Raw genomic sequence first — 23,056 nt, 5'->3', positions numbered from 1 at the left:
ATGAATGTGTGCAAAGCTTGTAAGGCATTTCCACAAGACTGGCACCTTTGCTCAAACCCAGTACCTCAATAACAGGCTCACACAGCATCCAGAGTAGAGCTGGTAAATTTGTTAATTTTTTAGCATAATACTCATTGGTTTCAGACCAATGTTCTGAAGGCTGGCTGGAACACAATGGAGACAGAGACTAAATCATGTATTTTTCCCCTCAGTTTACATGAGATTTTGCAGATCTGTGGTCAAACATGCATCTGCTGTTCAGAAAGAGCTAGTTTACACATCTGGCTTGACAGCATAATGTATCTTAAGTTGGCCTCACACCAGTCCATCACTTATTATTTCTGCTGCTCTCATTCCAGGGGAGCAATTTATTATGAATAAATATCTCAAAGAAAGCACTTCACAATTTTCAGCACCTTCTATGATCTTTAACTACTTTGATACAGTTAAGTGATAAAAAGATTAAAGCCAATTGCAGTAGTTTAACATAAAAAAACAACACTAAGTGATGGCAGAGTTCTCCCTCTTCTACACTTAGTATTTTCCAACCCACACACTTGGGAGAACTCCCTGTACTTGTCAAAAATTCTTTTTTTCCTGCTGGCTTGTGAGTAAGCTGGGATCAGGACCTAATTAGCACTATCATATGCTATATAAATAGTGCATTAAAGGCCAAAGATGACCAACTTAAATATACTCAGCTCTCAAGAAAAACATAACTTCAGCAACTTCTTATAGTGAAGTTTAAATTTCCCACATCATGTTTTTAATGAAATCTATTCCCTGGAATGAACAATGCAACAGAAACACAGTAAGGAAACCATCCTAAGGATAAATTGCATTGCAGCTGTACAAGATATTCCTGGCAGCATCCTGCCTCCAGGAGCAGAGCTGGAGTGAAGCTGCTGTGGCCCCTGGGAAAGATGTGAAGATGTTCTCCCTTTGGCACAACATGTGCCTATCACACACTCTCACAAGCTCATATTTGGAGAAAGAAGGCCAGATCTGACAGGAGTCCTGAAATGAGAGGCTGAAGTTCAGTTTCTTGCTGCCATCTTGGGGGATGTCAGGCCAGAACCGACTGGTAAAGGTGCTCTGCACTCACTCAGCCTCACCTCGAGCACCACGTACAGTTTGGGCACTACAATATAAGAAGGAGCTTAAACTGTTAGAGTGTCGAAAGGAGGGCTACAAAGATGGGGAACGGTCTGGAGGGGAAGATGTATGAGGAGCAGCTGAAGTTCTTGGGTTTGTTCAGCTCAGAGTAGGGCAGGCTGAGGGAAGAGCAGGTGGTGGCTGCAGCTCCTCACGGGGAGTGGAGGAGCAGCGTTGAGCTCTTCTTGCTGTGACAGTGATGGGACCAGATGGAACAGCAATAGAATGGCAGGGGAGGACCAGGTTGGAGACTAGTAAAAGATTCTGCAGCAGAGGGTGTTTGGATACTGGCACAGGCTCCCAAGGTCATGGCCCCAAGCTGCCAGAGCTCAAGAAGTGTTTGGATAATGCTCTCAGACATAGGGTTTGAATTTGAGTGGCCCTGTGTGGAGCCAAGAACTGGACTCAATGTTCCTTGTAGGTTTCACAGGAAATATTCAGCTCAGGATATTCTATGATTTGATGATAAAAGGGCCTGCTATCCTTGCAGGACTGCATGCCATAAATTCCCCATTATACCTGGGACATACTGTGCTCAGGAATAGTTTTATCAAAAAAAAAGATACAGTTAGAAAACCTGAGATTACTCTAAGATTCAAATCAATGTGCAATAAAAGGAGAAGATCTGACTGAAGAAAAATCACACATGAACTCCATTAAAACTGATGTAGACAGAGCAGAGTTAGCACTATAACTGAGTTGCATGCACATGCAAGGACCTTTCTTGCACCTAGAAGGAGGATATGGCTCTTTTCAGTCTCCACATTACTACTTGAAAATGAGTCTTTGCACTATTCTGTGTGTATTTTTTCAATGTGACTATTATCTGTTCTTGGAGGGTTCCTGTTTTCTCTTTAAGAGATAAAGCGCTCATGTTCACTGCAGGATGAGTATTTCCCTATGGAGAAGAATCCAGGTCAAGGACTCTAAGCATCCCAGCTGGCTGGCATTGAGCACGGAGCGGGTCCATGACATGGCAGAGGGATCAGCCGGCCGTCTCCACAGGGAACAGAGTGAACATCTGCTCCGTTCCGGGAAAGAGCAGAGAGACATTGAGCTGGGGAGTGAGCCAGAGACCCAGCTGGGCAGCCACACGCTGCAGGAAACATGGAGGGGAAAGCAAATGCCTCTCATCAAGCCCCAATTAGCACGCGCATGATGAGGGAGGCTGCTGGCCTGCAGGCTGCTGAAGGTTTGGCAATAGCCAGCAGAGAGGCAGTGACAAGGTAAGGGTAATGGAAGTGGTAATAGAGAGCAGGAGTTGAAACAGGGAAGGGAGTGGGAAAGATGGACAGGGTTATATTCTTTGACAGAAATAACATCACAAACGGTGGTAAAAGCACTTCCGCCTTCCCTGGTGCAAAGCTGTCACCCAGTGACTGCCAGTGATCTAAAAGTACTTACCGCTGTCTCCAGCCACACAAGGCAAACTCAGGGATGAACAGCATTGTGCTCCTATATTTTAACTTGGCTGAAGCAGCAGTCTCAAAAAGGAAGAAGAAGAAAACCCGGAACATTTTGGTCTTGCAGACAACTTCAGTGTTCTCAACAAGTCTGTGCAAGTGTCAAGTGATTCACATATGGTTCAGCAAATGTTGGCTCTGCTGCAAGCAGATCAGAGGGCAGTTCCAAGCACCACAAGGAAGCACACAAAGTCAGTCTGGGGCTGCAGCTGAATCTGCAGAGTTCTTTCCTCCTCCTCTCTATGCCTTGCTGACACAGACCCCAAAAGTTGTCACTTTCCCCTCCTTGAGAGCTGGTCATCTCCAGGAAAACACATGCAAACTGTTGGACTTTGCTATTCCATCCTCAGAGGGAGTTAGCTCAAGAAAAGAGATTCTGTTAATCTGAGCACTGCACCCTACATCAGGAGCTACAGCAGGAGATGCAAGGGAACATACACATTTTGCATGATCAGTGGTGCTGGCACCCATCTATAAACCATCCTTTCCCTTTGGGAAAGTGCTTTAGTTCATGGGATGCTCACTGCTGTAAAATGCAAAGGATCCAATTTGCTCTGTGAGTTGAGGTCATTGCGAAAATCCCACACGAGGTACACAAAACTCTATTACTTACTAGTAGTCTTAAACCAAAGATTTTAGCTAACCTTGTTTTCTGTAACATACTGCATCAGTTGAGTTGTGCATTAATTTCTATTTTCTTCAGCTCCCAAAGAAGATGGACACAGATCCTAAACAAGTGACTGGAATAACTGAACTATTTTCTTACTATGTGAAAGAAAAAATACAATTAGATCATTAAAATATTTTTAGCATGAGGGGATTAGAAAATGTCATTACAGAAGCTATTTTTGTTGAATAAATTTAAAGTCATTTTGTAATTACTATCTGCAGTTTTAACTTTTAATAACAAGAAACGAGTCCTACTCAGCCTACATTACAATTCTCCTTCTTAAGTTCAGTCAGTACTAAAATAACTGAGATTTTCTATTGAAGCCCAAAGAACAACAAGCAGAGGCTATTTTTTCCCTCCAGTGAAGGTTGACTTTCATCATGGATGAATAATTACTTCAGATTACGAAAACAGCATATTGCATTTCTTTGTGAATCAATTGATATTAACACTGTAATCATTTCCTCATTTTATGCCCAAAGATATTTTAGGTACTTTACAAACCAATTTAATATGTGAAGCAGAAATTTAAAAATTAAGTACAGTAAAATCTAGGAAGAAAGGGACCTTAGTGAAAATGAAATAGGTATCTCATTTTATCAGGGTTTTTTGTTTGGTTGGTTTTGCTCTTTATTGAGCCTCAGCATGTTATAGGCTCTGCATATACCACCAAATCCCTCAGTCTGTGAGGTTATCTGCAGCTCCCAAGGCAGAGATGTGCACTGCCCAGTGCAAAGTAGATCTCCTGCCCCCACACTACTGCCCACACCATGTTCTCAGCTCCAGCTTCTCTTGCTGCCCCTGAGACAGAATTTGTGTGAGCAGAAGAGGGGTCATTTCGCCCAAAATACCTGAAAAGTGAGGGTTAACCTGTAGTCCTCCAGGGTGAACTACCCATGCTAGGGAGCACATCTCTGAGGGAGTGACATGTAGGTTACAGGTGACAAAGGTTAGGAGCCAGACGTGATGCCTGTGTACCCTCCAGAGAAGCTGTGGAATTAAATCTCCAACAGCACCCAGTAGAAATTCTGGTCCTGGATAAGAGCAACTGGAGGCCTCTAAGGTGAAGCCAATGTGGGATGAGGCTTGAGCCAGCAGGTCACAGCACATGCCTTGTTCTGTTTCACCACTGACAGCATCTAAAGCCAGCTCATCATGCTGTTAGGCACATGCATGCCTACAGCTCTTCCACCTCCACAGCAGCCTTCACAGAAATCACTCTCCAGATCTGAGGCTTGATGCAAATCCCAGAGAGTCCATCGGTAAAATTGTACCAATTCTCAGACAAAGAAACTGGACAGACTTCCCTTCACCCCGTTCCCTCTCTATCATGCAGCTCAGCCTCTAGGAAGACCCCAAAAGCCTTGGGCATCTACTTTAGAAAACCAGAAAGAATTTTCATTTCAATTCTTTTTTTAATAGTAATTTCTGTGAATGCCTTACACATCTAGTTTGTGTCATTGGGATGCTGTATGGCTCCCATTCCAATAAAACTTGCAAAGATAGAATAAAATACATAAATAAAAGTCTGACTGGTAAATTCCTGATTGGATACTGAATGGTCATATGGGATAAATGATTTAAATCTATAGTGTTTCTAGTTCTGTTCTTCCTGTTAAATCTTCTTTCTTGGGAAAGAGATAAGATCCGTGTATGAATGCCCACAGTTCAGCAGTTCCCAGCCTTGCAGGAACTGCACTTTGCATGAACTTTGGTCGCTGCCATTCATACTTACAAGGCACCATGAGAGCATTACAGGAGGAAGTAGCAGCAAGGTGTTTGCTTAACTTTCCCAGAGAATTGCTTTCCTTTTGTTCCTGTCATAAATCTGAAGTGGACATACCCCAGCTCAAGCCAGGGTTGAACATCTTAATACTACATGAGTTAATGTTTACAGGGCAGGGGTGGATCTGTTTGCTAAAGAAATTTGGACCAGTTTTTTCCCAGAAATACACTGCAGTGTGAATAACTGTGAGCCTGTCCAGAGCAGCTGCTTCAACACCAGCAGGATAAGATCTGACTGAATCTGTAATTTTGTTTAATGTAGCTGTTGCAACATAAACCTAACGAGGCTTGAATACTGGGGCTTATGTTTATTTGTTTTGTATAGCTTTGGAATTAATATAATTATACAGAACAGCTAAGCCATTTTACTCTCATTATCCAAGATGTTATTTAATCTTTAGAGTCAATCAGATTAGAAGAAATAGGTTACCACTTTCAAGATAAATCCTGTAAATCAAGATTCTGTAGTCAGGTCACCCTAAGAGTACTGGGAATGCTCTACTGTTACCATGCAGCACTCAGGAGATGCTGGAGTGTATTTAGGACTCTGAAATGCAAAGGGAAGGGCATTCATGAGCTTTGTTGCACATAACCTTATTTCACAATGTAAAAAACTGTGTCACTCAGTTACAACACAGACTATCTCAGGTTTTGTCAAAACAAAACTCCCCAATTCAAAATTGAAATTTATCAAATATTCTCAGTCAAACTTAGAATTAGTATATGTATACAATTGTTGCACATTATAGGGAATATCTAGAGAAGGTCAAGCATTCATAAATTCAGTTTATACTGACGGCTCACTCTATGGGCTCAGATTTACCCTCTGACCACAAGACTAAAGTAGACATGATTTGCCCACTGTTTAACTCTCTTGTTAGCCAAACAAGATAGCTGGGAATGGTAAATATCCTGTGTTAACTCCCAAAGTTAGGCAAAGGAAACAAAGCCTATATATCCCCTCTGTACATACATAGAGATCAGACTGCAGGCTCCCTTTTAAGCTTGGAAGATATTTGCCTTTTATGTCAGAACTGAACAAAAATCCTCAGGAAGTGAAAGGACAAACCAGCACACCTTCAGACATTGTGACTGATGGCCATTCAGTGTAAAAGTTTGTCCTTGCCTGGGGAACTCTCCTGATGATTTAGTTCATTTTTTCCCATCTAAACTCCAGAAGGAGCTCTTAAGTCAGAGAACTTGAGGAGCCCAGACAAATTGCAGAAATGCATACAAACACATTTATCTGCTCTCCTAGATTTGAATACTTCTCATTCCTACCACAGTAAAAAGCAGTTATCCACTGGAGCCTGTAGGTAGCCTGTACTTGAGCAGTCTCCTTTTAACCATAACACGTCCATCAAGAACTGAACTGCATACCTATATGTTAAGAAAGACTTCCAGCTCTTGAAAAACATAAAAATCACTAGGCATCATAGCAATGGGTGGTAACTCTGCTACAGAGATATTTAGATCTCTTCCAGATCTAAATTAATGCAGTGAAAGTACAGGCAAATGGTTCTTCATAGATTACACCTTTGCAACCAGACTGATCTTGAGAAACTGCCAAGCTCAAAGCACTGCTGGAGCTTATTAGACAATGAAAATGTGCTGTGTGTCTGCTGAATTCTCAGAGATCAGCGTGGTTACTCATGGGTCTCTCCCACTAGAGTAAGGAAGGGGACCTATACTCAACTGTGGTATGGAATGATGCAGTGCCAGAACTCCTATGACTACTTTCTTAAATATTGGCTTTGATGTATTTTTGCATTAGTGAGCCACCACTTACTATAAAACATTTAATATATCCTATGGAAAATGAATGAGAAAAATATGGCATGTAATGGGAGCGCCTTCAGTCAGTGTCTGAATGAATGTGTCAGAGGTGCAGTAATCATGCCATGTGCTTCCTAGTCTGATAGATACTGAGAGACAGTCATGTGAGACAATAAGCAGAGGAATCCATGAGATGCAAGTGTGTTCTATGTCTTTCAACTTCTTGGCCACAGTAAGAGATGTGTGATGGTGTGTGTGTCCACTGGTAGACACATGATGTCATGGCATGGTTACAACAAAAATTTTGCAAAGATTTTAGGCATCTACAAGGCAAGAAAATAACAGAGGTAGTTCTGAGTATCCAGTGATACGTAAATGATGGAAGTTCCCCACAACAACAGGGATCTGTACAGTGTTGAAACCTGTGTGGGGTTTAGCCTTAGGTTGCACAAAAGGGATTCTCCATGACCAGTCTAACAGTGCTTCCCTATGGGAAAACTGTATGGATAAATATGCTGATGGGTGAGAGAGACTGCAGGAATGCTGCCTGTAAATGTAAAGTCCTTAAAGAAGTGCCCAACCCCATCCCTGTGCTGGGTGAAGTAACTGTGTAGGAGCTTTGTTGGTTTGTGAAGTGTTTGTGACTGCTCAGGGGTGCAGTTTCAGAACTGCAAGCTATGGCTGTGGTTACAAAAGACTGTGAGAACATTTATCCAACTTACATGTGACAGAAGCAACAGTAGAGACTTCTACTGAGCACATTTTATTTTAATGCAAGCATTTCATAAAGGATTTCAACACTGTAGCTGTATTTTACTGCAGACATTCTGGCTCTACCTCATCCTTTTATAAGGCGTTCAGTGATTTTGATTCCTCAAAACAATATGTTGAATTGGTCAACATTTTAACACACACATAAATATGTTAGGTACCAAAATTGAGGTTGGACTTTTTGTCTTAGGCATGACAGATGTGTCTGAAAAAAAGGAGCTTGGGTACATCACAGAGTTAAAAGGGCAGGACTGGGGATGGGAGAGTGTCATGGCTTGCATCCTTCTCGTCAGTAGTGCCTGGTGTAATAATACATCTTGTAATACATGTTGCCTCTCATTCTGCTATTCCATCACTTTTCTTCTTGTTTTAATAAGCCCCTCTGTACAATGACATGAATCAATGTGGTATAAATTGAATCAGTGAAGATCTGTGACATTTCTTCAACCTGGAAAGTGTTACACATGGAGTTTCTGTAATAATTTTATATAAATATAGAAGCCACTAGTAACAGCAAACAAGCTTGATTGATTTTACGATGATGTTGTTTTCTGACTGGGGTGTTAAACTGTTTAATGATCCAAAGAACCTGGATTATGAGATTTGGAAAAGATTCTAAGTGAGTTGGCAGTGCTAAAACACAGAATGTAGGATTGATTCAGGGCTGCCTCTACCAAAATCTTTGCTGAACAAATGCCAAGTCCTGGTTCTCCAGTTTCCGACTGAAGATGTACAAACAAGCATCTCTCTTCCATTGTATGAAAACGAGGGTGAATTGTCACCCTCAGTGATTTAATCTTGAAAAAGTTGACATTTCCCCACTGGAGACAGATGAATTATACTATTAGTTTCTGCCTCTTGGCTGCTTTACTTTTCCCAAACACAGCAGACAGGACAATCAGTGACACCACATTCTGTGTCACACTGGGGAGCCACCACCCTGCTGGGCTGTCCTGCTCCTGACTTTCCAACCACTGTGTGCTCAGGGCACATCTCTTATTAATGCAAACAAATAAGTGGTTTACATTAACTTTCACAAAAAGACAAATTCAACTGCCTTGTGTTTAGCCATAACTTTAAATGCTGGCCAGTGTCACTTCCATTGAGTGGGAAAACTGCTGGCAGCTAAGGCTTAGGGAGTACATGATTCGCTTTGCTTATCTTTCTTAGTGCATCACTGCCAAAGAGAGATCGGGTGGAAGCTGCCAGGCTGAGGGGACAGTGCTGCTGTCACTATCTCCATTTTGGGGTCTGTATGACTCCACTGGACCAGGGTCAAAGCCAATTGGATTGAGGCTCTTATAACACTCGGTATCTCACCCTGCTCTCTAAAAAGAAGAACCACAATGGCTCTCTCTCCTGAGTGCTGTAAGAGTATATCCTTAAGTGTAAGAGTAATTCCAAGATTCCTAAATATAAATACACCAAATAATGCAAAATTTAAATATCATAAATACCTTGCCTAAACATATAAAATAAAACCAGTTGTCTAACTGCTATATTATTGTACCTTACCACAGGGCAGACAAGCCTGAACAGTTTTGTTGCTCAAAATACTTTCTGGCCATGGGAAGATTCTTCTCCCGTTTTAAATGTCATTGTCATCATAGCACGTGGAAAGAAGTATGTCACATAGGAAGAAAGTCGGGTGAAAAAAAGCAGAAGAAATCACAGTAATGTGCACTTTGTGGAGAATCAAAACTCACAGTTTCAATCATTTTCAGTGAGAAGGAGAGGAAATTTTTCTTAAAGCTCAGAGATAGAAGGTACAAGAAACTGGGGGAAAAAGTTGAGATTCATGTATAAATGTGAATAGATGCTGTCATAGAACTTCAAACTGTTGAAGGAAAAAACTGTCACTATGAGGTCAGGAATGAAACCTTAATGTCATTAATCTCGTTAATAAATTCATCACATCTATTGGCTTAGATTGCCAAGATTTATTGCAATTAATTGCAGATTTATTTGCTAAGATTCATTGTCAGAAGAAATTATCCTTCTCCATAAGCCCAGCCTTCCATGAAGCACTGAAACATGTAACAATATTAACTACACTTTCACATACTTGTGCATGATCTGCCTTAATAGTGAGGGACTCCTTAGGCATCAACTGCACTTATACGTTTATTACTGTCTCTGAGAACATTAATTTTTAGGTAAGCTGGTACGTGAGCCAGCTTTACCTTTTTGTGCTAATTCAATATGTACATAAGAACTGCAGTCAAAGGGAAGTCAAAGTACGACATGGGTTTCAGTCGTAGAATCATAGAATCATAGAATTACCCAGGTTGGAAAAGATCTTGAAGATCATCAAGTCCAACCACAACCAGAACCCTAACTCTAAAAACCCTCCACTAAATCATATCCCTGAGTATCGCATCCAAACGGCTCTTAAAAACACAACCAGGAATGGTGACTCAACCACCTCCCTGGGGAGCCTATTCCAGTACCTAACTACCCTTTCTGTAAAGAAGTTCTTCCTAATATCCAACCTAAACTTGCCCTGGCGCAACTTGAGGCCATGATTAAGGATAGCATGTCTTCTGGTATTGCTGCTAGGAATAGGCAGTAGTACGTGTTGTAGGGCTTCTTCAGTTCAGACCTACAAGCTGAGGGGCAAAAAGGATGTAAAATTAAGGATGAAGCTAGATGGTGAACCATGTTGGAAAGCAAATTTTCTGCCTATTGGTATTTCAAGTGGGTCTTCACTGAAGGGTTCACTTCTTAACCCTTCCCTTTACACAGTGAGAACACCTCACCCAAATCTGCTGGGCTCATCTAGAACAGTGGGCTAAAATATGATCTATACCTTCAGAATATTGGGAGACCCCTGGCTTTGCACTGAGGGCACTGGTGAAACCACCCCACTCATAACAGCCAAATATAACCACATATTTCCTGCACCATACTTCCTACCCTATGCTTAAGTGGTGCCCAGACTGCCACCATCCGCTCACATATGATGGGGGGTAGAATCCATACCCAGCACTTGACCTATGCTTTCTTGGCACAAATGATGCTTGATATATGTTTTTGTGTGTATTCCATCTTTCTCTTTGTAAACATGTTTGCCACAATTCAGTGTCTGTAAATATTGACTAAGTCGATCACCACAAAAGTATTCTATTATTACAACCCCACTGAAATTGCAGACATGTCGGAAAACAAACAGAATGAAAGAGCTAAGAGGGAAAAAAACCTCACAGATATAAGCTGGCTTTTGTTTTCTCCGTTCGGAATATAAAGCTCTTCACTTTGCTCTTAGTGACCACAAGGCAGATGCATCTCCCAAGAGATGACGTGAGTAAACGTTGGGTACAACACTGCGTGCCCGGACCTCCCCAGGTGTCGGCTGTGACTCAAGTGTTTAATGTTGGGCATTTGAATCACGGGAAGTGGCTGTTTGCAGGGCTGCTCACAACTCCAGCCCCACAGGAGCCCTGCCCCTTTGGAAGCGTGCCCTGCCACTCTGAAGGGCAAAGATTTACCCAGTGCAGCTCGATTTGAAGCCATTCTGTGATGTTTTGCAAGTGCACATCCACTGCACAGCTGTTGGCAATGAGCAGACACCTTGCTAGTGCTGTTGGTGCCTCAAGAAGGGCATGAAGGTCTCTCACGCTCTTTTTAAGCTAGATGGTGGTCGGGCTCGAGCACAGGCTCCGCAGGACAGTGACACGGCCCCAAGCTGCCGGAGTTCAAGCAGTTTGGACACGGCGTTCAGACATAGGGTTTGAATTGGGGTGGTCCGAAGCGGAGCGGTGTGATCGCTGTGGGCTCGGCTCAGGGCACGGGACCGCCCGGGGCCGTGACGGGTGCGGGGCGGGGCGGGCCGGGCTGCGGGGCCGGGCTCAGCGCGAGTGGGTGCGCGGCGGCGTGGGGCGGGCACGCAAGACACGGGCACAGACACGGGCACGGCTCCCCGCCGCCTTAGGATTGCGGGCTGCGTTTGGGGCTGTTTATTCGCTTTTTTGTTGTTTTTTTCTTTTTTTTTTTTTTTTTAATCGCCCAGGACTGGAAGCGGGAGCCGCGGAGCTGAAGCTGCTATGCCCACTGAAATCAGCCGGGCTGTGAAAATGCACGCGATCCCCGACCTGCACTCGTCTCTCAGCGTGCGGCTGCTCAACAAGGGGCCGGAGTACCTCCGACGGCAGCTGGGGGCCGGCAACCCCGGCCGGAGGAGCGCGGCGGAGCGGCTGGCGGCCGATAAGGCCAAGTATGTGAAAAGTCAGCAGGTAATCAGCACCAAGCAGGAGCCCGTCATCGTGCTCAGCTCGGCCTCGGAGTGCAGCAGCGAGAGCTGCTCTGTGGAGAGCACCAAAACCAGCAGGGACTTGGGCAGAGGGAAGGTTACGAAGCCGCTGGAGCGGGCGAAGGCGGGGTGCGCCTGGAGGGGCCCCCTGCAGCACGGCCCCCCCATCGCCCGGCGCAGCACCCCCAGGAGGCAGGGCCGGCCCGACTCCCTGGTGATCTACCGCCAGAAGTGCGAGCTGGGTAGAGGGCAGAGCCAGGACGGCTCGCGAGGCAGCTTGGTCAGGAGGTTCTTCCAAGGGCCTGCTGGCAAGGAGAAGCAGTTGGCTTCCCCTGGGGTGCCCAGAGTCATCATGGAGGACAGCACGGCCGCCGAGAGCAAAGAGCCTCACCCGGATGAACTCCCTGTCCGTGAGCCCGGCGGCTGTGAAGCTGAGCAAGCCATCACAGCGAGCACCAAAGAACTGGACGTTTGTACAACAGAGCCTGAGAAGCCCTCTACATTGCCTGCACCTCCTGAAGAGGTCAAGGAGGTGAAGAGGAGAGGTCTCCATCGCTCCCAGTCGGACATCAGCTCTCGCTACTCCAAGTCTTTCTCTGAGTTTGACACGTTCTTCAAGTTCTGTGGCCTGGAGCAGGACGTCATCGAGGACTTGGGGAGAGAGAACTTCTCGGTGGTATCCGACAACGTCTCCTTCAAGATCCGCAGCATCAGTGTGGCCACGTCCGAGAGCGATTTCACGCGGCACAGTGGGGACGAGGGGCTGCTGGAGGATGAGCTCTCAGAGCAGGTTCCCAGCAGCACCTCGGTGATCGAGCGCAACGCCCGCATCATCAAGTGGCTGTACACCTGTAAGAAAGCCAAGGAGAGCAGCAAGACGATCCAGGAACTGGCGTGAAGGCTTCCTGCAGTGTGTGCTGCAGCCTGGCAAATGCAAGGTGCGTGCAGAGACTCGCCCTGCTGATTTATGTATTTCTCTTTCCTCTTTAGCAAGCAGTAGACTTTGCGTAGTTTCTTTAAGTCTTTTAATGAAAGGTGACGGGAGCCTTTATTTTATATGGTGGTTGTCATAGCACTGCATTTTTCAAAGCAGAAATCTGGGCACTGCAAAGAACAAAGTGCAAACAAACAAATGAGTGCAGCTTGCCAGAGTGCCCCCTACAAGAAATCAAAGTGTTGGTGTCTACAGGGGATGTCTGCTCACTGCCCACTTTGTAAATAGCCTGATTTCTGCAGTTTCTGCTATACTAAGTGCTGAGAAAAAAACTTAGAAAAGTATTCAGTCCATAATTACAGTGGCTTAGATGACAGACTGAACTGAAACTTAATAATTAGGAGTACATGGTATTTATACAATACTTCCGCAGCTTTCTCCTTCCTTTCTCTCCTCCTCTCCCTGTTCCCTTCTGTTACTTAAATATGGGCACCCCCAGTTATCAAGTATCAAAGCTGAGCCATAAGCACTGCTACCAGCCTTGTTTCTCCCACCAGGGAAATAAGGGACCATAAAAGTTTGTTCCATGTGATCCCCTAGCATGTGTTACCTGTTCCTTTTTTCTGAACTGGGTTTTGCTATCCAGCGTGGTCCCAGTGGCTAGAAATTACTTGTGTGGTTTGCCTTGTACAGAGAGATAACTCACAGTGTTATACCGAGATAAATGATACAAATGTGCAGCATCTACTTACAAAATCAATCCCTTCACATGCAGGAGAAGAAATTTAGTACTGGTGAAATCTGATATTCTGCTTTAACAAAAGCTGCGCCTATTTTGTATCTGATCTCCTCAAAAGGACTATTCCTGAGGCCTTTGGTACTGATGGTTTCATAGATACAGTGTTTTGTTGAAGAGGTTAGTGTGTAAGTACCACAGCTCACAGTGAGGTCTTTAAAACTTGCATGAACGGTTCCTGATATGAAGGATTACGTATATATGTTCTGACAGTTTGGAATTGGTGCGTGAGAAGAACATCATTTGGTGTAGGTGCAGCGGTTGATAGCGGGCCCTGTGAATGTGGAGAAATGTAATACCCGAGCCTCCTTTTTATGTGGGTGTGGGGCTGTCGCTCCCGATACCTTTTATCTCTGTAATGCAAAAATCAATTCACTTGCTTAAAATTGTTTTAATTGTGTGAAATTTGGATAATTTTAAAAATGACTCTCCACAAGACATTTATGTCTTACAGGTAGAAGGAGGAGGAAGGGAAAGAGAAACATTTTCACACAAATATTTCAAGCCATTATAGATCATAGTGCTGTTATGTGACAGATCCATTCCCAAATTACACCAGAGAGAAAAGACTCAGCTGGCCATTTCTCCATATCCCTCTATAATAAAAGGCAAGGGAGATACACACCAAAAAAAATGATACAGGTGGCCAGATGAGAACTTTGCTGAGGATGGAAGACAGAGCTTGTTCCCTTCCACCGCAAGCAGGAACCTCATAAAAAACAAACAAACCAAAAAAAAACAACAAAAAACCAAAAAATACCAACCCATCCACATTTCACAGAATCACAGAATTGTAGGGGTTGGAAGGGACCTCTAGAGATCATCGAGTCCAACCCCCCTGCCAAAGCAGGCTCCCTACACCACATCGCACAGGTAGGCATCCAGGCAGGTCTTGAATATCTCCAGAGAAGGAGACTCCACCACCTCCCTGGGCAGCCTGTTCCAGTGCTCCATCACTCTCACTGTAAAGAAGTTCTTGCACACATTCGTGCAGAACTTCCTATGCTGTACTTTCATCCCATTACCCCTAGTCCTATCCCCACGCACTACTGAAAAGAGACCAGCCTCACCACTATGGCTCCCACACCTCAGGTATTTATAAACCTGGATCAAGTCCCCTCTCAGCCTTCTTTTCTCAAGGCTAAACAGACCCAGTTCCCTAAGTCTCTCCTCACAGGGGAGATGCTCCAGGCCCTTCATCATCTTAGTGGCCCTCCTCTGGACTCTTTCCAAGAGATCCCTGTCTTCTGTTCCATGAAGTGAAGCAAAATAGAAGCCAGTCAGTTCCTATGTGAGTTGGCCAGGGATAGGTTGCAGGGCCGAGGCAGCATTTGTCATGGCAGGACATGAGAGCCTGCTGAGGAAGGTGTAGTTGGGCCTTCTGCCATCCACATGCATGGTGCTGAGTGCGTTCAGTGCTGCTGACATGGTGATGCTGGGGACTGCTCCAAAGAACATGCAGACTGTGGAGGCCAAGGGCTTTAGTGGCAGGTGCTTCATGGGAGCTAAGGCAGGGCAAGGAGGGAAAAGCTCTTCTGCAGGAGTTCACACGGGCTCAGTCAGTGTGTTTCTGAACATCAAGGATAAAATGTCTATTCGGAAAGGATGCTACCTGTAGCCCATAGCCTAGAAATATGGTGAAAAGACTCCATGAAATTCATGTGGCATATGTGGTCATTCTACAGTAACTATTATCTAAAAACGACGTGTTAGGATTGTTTTTCCTTTAGCTCTTCTGTACCCATAGAAATAGTGCAGTCTCCCACTTAAATTGAAGAGTAGAGCACAAGGGAATGCTTTGCACTGGCAGCAATTTTCTTTGGCGTGAGAATTTGGCAGTCTAGGAAACACTTATTCACAATGTTCATATTATAAACTTGATTTCACACATACTCACTCTCAGCTGTTACACCTCAGTAGTGGGGTTATGATTGTTTCCAGGGTAATTTCTAAAAACAGAGAAAGTGATTCAATTTAGGTCACAGCGCAGAAGTTTAGAGAAGTCAGCTGAAAGTGCCAATGCACAACACCCAGAATAAAGGACAGAAGGCATCAAGTAAGTTAAATATTATGGTCACCCGGCAGAATTTAAGCTGAAAGTGGTTATCGCCACATGCTCTCATGTTCAATTCTGTAATTATGGTATATATGTTAATGTATACCCAAATGTTCATCTTTTCCATCAGCTCTACACTTTCTCTGGCAAAACAGCATCAAGTTGGACAGCTTAAATCTTTTCATTATGTTCATAATATTTGACTTTGTAGGACTGAGACACATTCTTGAAGGCACCTTGTTTTACACAGAGACTTGAAAATTGTTTCACCTTCTTTGGAAATGGAAGCAAAAGCCTCTTTTTATTACATGTAAAATACCTTCTGAGAAGAAGAACATAGCTTTTATGGGCTGGTGATCATCTCTTTCATATTTTACGTTCTTTTTAATTTTTCATGAGCTCTCTGGGGCCTGGTGGGGATGCTGTGTAAATAAAACAGCTACTTGAAGGATCAGGTTACCTGACACATCTCATCAGAGTGATGAGTGTGAAAACTAAGTGTGGGCTTCAAAACACAGAAGTCCTCTGTGAGATGGGCATTGCTATTTCATGGTAGAATGTCGCCTGAATTCACCTCTGCAGTTCAGTATTGCTGGCTCCTCTTGCTGTCATTCCTGCCCAACTCCAGGAAGGGGATTTACTTGTCATTCTCCTTCCTGGCTTCAATCAGGGTTATTTGTTCATGTGTTTCAGCAGTATTCTTATAAGAATGTTCATTGTTCAAGTGGAGATCCCATGGAAGCAGAACTTACTGCATTGGCAATAGATATAAGCAGCTGAGTCAAAGCCTTAAAATATCACCTAATACAATAAATACAGATATTATATATTATTATAGATACAATATATTATAGATACAATAAAAAATAAGTTACTCTTTTTTTTCCTCTTTCATCAGAATCCTTTGCTTGGAAATTGAACAAGACCAGACACAGAAAGAAACTCTTCCCTCATCTGGCTCGTGACTACTTCAAGTTCAGTATTCTTGCCTTTTTACCTTGTCCTCATCCCCTGGCAGCCTCACTCATGTCACAAGTACAGAGATATCCAAGAGAGTGATGACAATTGGAGATCGTGAACTGTACTGCATCAAGGCAGCAGAAAATGAAAAGTCCTGGACATGCAAAGCGTGCCATTACGGGGATATCCAGCATCAGGTCACTGCCCCAGGATGTCACTCCAGGCTGTGGCCGAAGGTCCATGTCATGCGCCCATCTCTTTCCAGTAATGTTTGTGAGTAAGGATGGGAAGAGAAAGTAGGAACGAAGTGGCAATGACCCCTGGACAAGGCATCACCCTGCAGGCAAGCTGGCTCCACCCAGCTTTTTAAAGGCCCAGTCCCATGAGGGCTGTTTGACAGAGGCTCATCATGGCACTGATAAATGTTTGCCTGGCTGGTGAGGACTGGCTGGAGAGGACCATTTGTGGAGGCTTTATCTGGGAGGTTATGTAAACACACTGTAAGCTAAATCTCTGTCAAGCCTCTCTTTCTCTAATGGTGTTCAAGCCACATTGTACTGTCTTGTGTCTGTCTAGCTTGCTCTGTCTTACACTGTGCTCTACCAGTGGGGAGGAATAGTTTTAAAAACACTGTCCAAAATCTTTTCAACAGCACAATTCCAAGGAACAGGTAATAAAAAAATAGGGTTGCCTTGCTGCAGGGTGCTCTAATTCACATTTATGCAGTCTCCTCCATTGTGCTTGCAACATCTCTGACTACCAGAGAGGATTTCATTACAGTGTTTTGCACTTCATGGCTCCACACCTTGCATTTTATGCACCATGAGCAGATGTTATTGGGAAATTGTATACCAGGCTATGCAAGATCAGACTTCCCTAGTGTGGGTCTGGAGAAATGTTATTGTTGGGATGGACAGGCTGGCATCCCTGCACCATGGGCCAAAGAACCTGTTAGGGGCTATGCCAGGTAGATATCTTAGTGGGATGAAATCCAGTGTACGCAGCACCTTGCTCAATATTATCAGTAGAATGCTTCATTTAAACTGGTTAAATGAAACATGCTTCAGAAGTACTTTGGATAACTAGTGTAGTGAGTGGGGCCTATACAATAACTTATGGGCCTAGCTGGCCATGCCCCAAGTACCTCAGTCTGTCATTACTTACTAGAAAGTGTCTGAGACCAAAGAATATCTTTGGATGTTAAAAAATACACACAAAGATGTGAAATAAAAACCAATCAAAGACATTCCCCCTTTGGCCATATTAAGGCCAATCAGTGACAGCTGTGCATCTAGGATTCCAGCTGGGCCTCCTGCAGAGGTTAGGCATGAGCTCTGTGTTGCCATGGGCTTGGCTTCATTTTCAGGGCCCTCAGACCTGGGGTGTGGGAAGTCCAGAAGAAGGAGCTTTAATTCTCCACTTTCATTCTCTGCTTGGTAGCGCAGGCCTCTTTGGGTCTCTTCTGGTTCAAAACAGCCTCCAGAGCAACCAGGTGGAAGCAGAGCTCCAATGAGCACTTGGGCTGCATTTTTAAAGTGTTTGTTGCTCTTGATAAATAAAAGCTGTTGGAGTGGAAAGGGCAAAAGAGAGTAGTGGCACTCCTAGAAAACACCTTTTCTAGGAAGGCTCAATTTCCCATTTGAACTTACACAAACAATGGGGAATGCTGACAGAGTTGCCCTTGAAGAACTATTGACTGCTGCAGTTGTCAGCTGTTAAACTCATGGCAAAATGGCCAGGTTGCATTTCCATATGTCTAAAATATGCTTGACAGTCACTTGGAGAATAGTTTGCAATTACAGCAACTGTTTGAGAATGCAGGGCATTTGCCTTCATTTTCTAGTGTCACATACTAAGGTCTACGTGTCTGAAATTGTCTAGGTAGATAACACTTCCTGATAAAGTAATTGTTGAACCTGCTTCCAAGTTAAGAGAAAACCAAATAGTTTGCATGAGTGAACCTCTGCCAATTTAAGAGGGAAGTTTGTATGTGGAGATATCTTTGTCAAATAATGAAAATTCCATGTGCATTTGTTACATTATTTCCATAGGATGGTTCTTAGAAAACTACAACTCAAGATGCTGCTAATATGATTTATGCAATTAAGGTGCAGTTTTTAAAGGTACAAAGACTTGATTTCTTAGTCAGGAACACAACCTACTGTATCTGTTGTTTTCATGCTCACTGTGTGAGGTAGTGTACTATACAAGTATTTAAGTGCTCTTGTCAGAGGCTGGTGACTACTTTTCTTTGCAAATATGAATTGCCTGCAGACAGTTCAGAGTCCAGGAGGAGTCGTTTGTGTTACCAGTCAGTGCCCCGCTATGATACCAGAGTTGCTTTGCATCTGGGGAAGATCTTTTGTTTCGTTTTCAAACTTCCATTTGTTTTGGCTTTTTAAGTTGAGCAGCTCTCAACTTTCAAGATAAGATGATAATGCTAGGGGGGGGGTGGGGGGGGGGGGGGGAAGGAAGATGTGTTGGCAGTGTGTTTTCAGTGGTTGGAAGGAATACGTTTAATTGACCTGAAGGTAATGAAAGCCAGCCTTTGATAAAAACAAAAAAGATTTTATGACAGAGATCACTGAAACCAGAACTGGAATATTTTTAATTCCCTCTTAGTATCTTTTTCAACAGTTTAACATGATTATGGTGACATTCTGCACTGATGTATAGCAAAATTTCCTTGGCTTTGTTCAAGTTTTGATAGGAGCCCTGAGTGCTCAAGGTATCACCAAGATGTGGACCTAAGATCATCCCCTGATGAGCTTTAAATTCATTTGTTCAAAAATACCTTCTGGGTAAGCTGATATATAATAATATACTACTACTACTACTACTACTAATACTTTTCCCAGTATGCCTGGAAAGGCAATAGATGGACAATCCTTTTTCTGTACCTCTAGAGGATGGATGATTTGGTGCTTAATCCAAAGCTCAGTACTTCACTCAGCTCCTGTTATTGTTACATGCTCTGGCTTTTCCTTTCTTCTGATGGGTGCTTCAGTCATATCTCAAAATCAGAAAAGTTTACTAGTGTTAGTCACTGCCTGTCTTTCCCCAAAAGGTGCTTTTACTACTTCATTATAAAAGACTTGGAAAGGTTGGTTTTACTCAGCTTTAGTGCTAAACTGAGGTAGAGCAGGCTGTTGAGGTAAAGCAGACACTTCAGCAATGGAAATGGATTGCTGTTCTTTTGGGAAACCTCAGACTGAGGCAGAGGGCAAAGAGAAGTCATAAATTGAATGGTTGTGTTGAACTGTGTAAACTAAGATAGTCGGACGGAGTTTTACACCCAAGTGTTTCAAAGTGCTTCAACACTGTGACAGGGGGCAATGTCTGTGGGTGTAACATAACATGTGAAAGGTACAAAGTCCAATTTTTATTGCCTAGAAGCTATTATTTGCAATAAAGACAAAGAGACTGTAACCCTTGCAACATATTGTAAATATTACTGTACAGAAATCTATAAGTTACAAATAAAGATTGTTCTATGATACATGTATTACTTTTCTAAAGGAGGTAAATCGTCATGTTTGGTGAAGTGGGACATACATCAATGGGCTTTAAGCCCACACTGAGAGTTAATGCTTTTTTTCTTGAAAAAGTACCCTTATACTTTTCTGTTTCCATTACTGTCATTTAAAGCTTGAACCCCACTGCCCAATTACTTTCTCTCAGTAAAGCTGCAATACACTGGCCTTACCCAGACCCCTGGATGAGAGGTTTTAGTGAATTGTCCCGTTTTGGAATGGTCTAACCTGCTCATAGGAAGAGTTACACACAGCTTGAAAGCCCAGGAGGGGATAGCAGTCATCTGGCTCTATCATATCTGATATCCTCTTCTTGATGTCCTGAATGCAGGCCCCAGTGCAGGCCCTGGGCAGCCTGATCTAGTAGAAGGTGTCTCTTCTACTAGATCTACCACTCAAGGTGTGGGGGTTGAATTGTCTTGAAGATCCCTTCCAACCCAATCTATTCTATGATTTCTGTGCTATTCATGGGCTATGACAGCTCCGTTCTCTCAAGGGCAGCAATACTGGTGAAAACTTGCTAATTACCTTCCTTGCCCTGCTGGCTTCCCCGCTTTTGTTGCAGTTCAGGATATGTTTTGTTTTTGAGGCTGCAAACAGATGCTGCTGGCTCATGTATCCACTTTTTTATCCACGAGAACTGGTATCCTTGTGATACAGACCAGATTAGCATTTAAGGTCATTACTACATTGAGACCCCTCCTACAGTTCGTTTTGTATATATTTTATGAAGCCCAGCAGATTTCTTCCAGAAACAAGGACATTCAAACTCTTCTTCTTGGTCTAGTTGGTATAAGCAGCCTTTTAAACTCCACAGTTCACTGACTCACTGCTTCTCATCTCTCAATAGTAATCAAGTGTTAGAAAGAAACTCTCAAAACAGACACACAGTGATTGCAAAAAGGCCTTTCTATGTGGTTTGTAGATATTTCTGCATTCAGACCAAAGAACTGTAGAAGTGTCAAAAAGCTTTTGGCAAAGACCTGTCAATGTCAGTGACAGCCAAGCAAGTAAATATAGTGCACAGCATTACTCTTAAAGAGACACCTCTAAATACTGGTGATTTTTGGTGACTGGGTCATATTTATTGTAGATTTTTCCTGATGGGCTAAAGGGGAATAGACCAACCGACCTAAGTAGAACATGGTAAAAAAGAATTAGGGCCATCCTGCTTGTTCACAGGCAACAGTATAACAGTGTAGTCCAGGGAGTTCTCTATGAAAAAGGATATTGTTGCCAGTAAAACTGGTGATATACCACAATAACAGCGTCAGAAACAAAATAGCCTCTGGATGAAAGTGACTCATAAATATCCATATCCAGAAATCAGTTCCTCAAGGAACATAAATTCCTGCGAAATTAGCTTGCACAATTGTGGAGGAGTTTGATTGCCTAAGCACTTCATTTGATTTGAAAACTAAGAGCTTTGATTGTTTGGATTTCACAGCTTGATCCCCAGTCAACAGCCCCACAGGAGTACCAGTTTCATCCTCCTTTTCATTGGCTGCAGTAAGAAGTGGAAGGCAGTAATCACTGACAGTTACCTATGAAAACATGGGATTATTCATTAGATGAACTGACCAGAGGCAAGACGTAGTCTCACATGTGAAGCAGCAGGCACAACTGAGCAAGCTGATGGGAATGTTTGCATTGCTCCTTTCTGTTAGCCCAGCCTCTTCTTGCATCACTATTTTTCTTACTGATGAGAAGGAGTCTGAGCCACTTCCACTGTTACTCATCAGTTTGAATTGCTCATCGTGTGTCCTCCGTGACAGTACTCTCCTGTGTTTACCTCTGTAGTGAGCTCATTTATGTGCTGATTAGGTTACACAAGGCACTGCTCATTCCTGTAGTCATTTTTTCCCCCCTGAATAATGTTTCCAAATACATCTTCCTGTTCAATCTTTACCTGCCTCCACCCCAAGGAAACTAAAAACTAAACATGCAAACAGACAGAAATGAAAGAGGTGCGCAGTTAAGCAGGAGCTTACTATATATATTAGAGACCAACCGTGCAGTTCATGTTCATGTACACAGCTGTTTCAGCATAACTTAGCATGTCCTTTTTCATTATTTGCTCTCTCACCATCTTTGATATCTATAACATCATCCTTGGTTTGTCTTCGGCTCACTTAAATTACAAGTTTCTCAGAGCTATTGTGCATCATTTTACTTCTCTGCAAAGAGCTCGGAGTGTAACTTGTGGAAAAGCAAATGGCAAATTACAGATCTTAAAATACAATTTAAACCTTCAAGGAACCTCAGTGTGGCCAAAGAAAAAGAACTTTAGTCCAGTTCTGTCTGACTGGGCAGGCACTGCAGGATCAGGACTGAAAAAATAAACACACTTGGAGTGGTTCAATGTGGGACCCAGCTGTAAGATACCTCCTGAGGTTGCTGGAAAGATGCAGCCTGCTGCTCATCTCTTTGGGACAAGTCCCCAATCAATATACAGTTTTTGCATGAAAATTTTAAGTATTGGAGATTTTATCACGCACATAGTCAGTAAACATTAAACAGTAACATTTGTCTCTTAGGTTCATCAGCAAACATGGACTGAAATGGCTTTCCAGGTACACACAGGTCTTCAGAGAGGCGATCTCACATGCAAGGAGCCTCATTTACCTGACTTTATTGCATTCTAGTTTTGTCTGCTTACCTATTAGGAATACTTGTTTTCTTTTACTTTCACATTTTGATGTACAATTCCTAAATTCCTACTTCCAGGTCAAAAACAACCAAATATTTAGGATTGATGGGGTACTGAATTTTGACATGAAACACAAGGACCCTATAAAGTCCTGCACTTCATATTTTCCTTCACGCATGTCCTTCATCCAAGCTCATGTTTCAGTAGAGGAGGCAGGAGTACTTCTATGGACTTGGGGTACACAATGTGCCTGGCCAT

General features: G+C 43.3%; 1 protein-coding gene across 1 annotated transcript; it reads left to right on the top strand.

Annotated features, from left to right (window-relative positions):
* Window positions 1–11,428: 11,428 nt before the first annotated feature.
* Window positions 11,429–20,120, top strand: FAM110C (family with sequence similarity 110 member C). Its single transcript, XM_015859341.3, has 2 exons — window positions 11,429–12,807; window positions 16,554–20,120. Exon 1 carries the CDS (start codon window positions 11,664–11,666, stop codon window positions 12,765–12,767), a length of 1,104 nt encoding a protein of 367 aa, XP_015714827.2. The 5' UTR covers window positions 11,429–11,663; the 3' UTR covers window positions 12,768–12,807; window positions 16,554–20,120.
* Window positions 20,121–23,056: the final 2,936 nt, after the last annotated feature.

The sequence above is a fragment of the Coturnix japonica genome, chromosome 3 (assembly GCF_054131305.1).
Source record: "Coturnix japonica strain WE chromosome 3, WE-NBRP24, whole genome shotgun sequence".
Lineage (NCBI taxonomy): Eukaryota > Metazoa > Chordata > Aves > Galliformes > Phasianidae > Coturnix > Coturnix japonica.
Note: the sequence above shows the minus strand (reverse complement) of the source record. Positions and strands in the feature narration are given on the sequence as shown.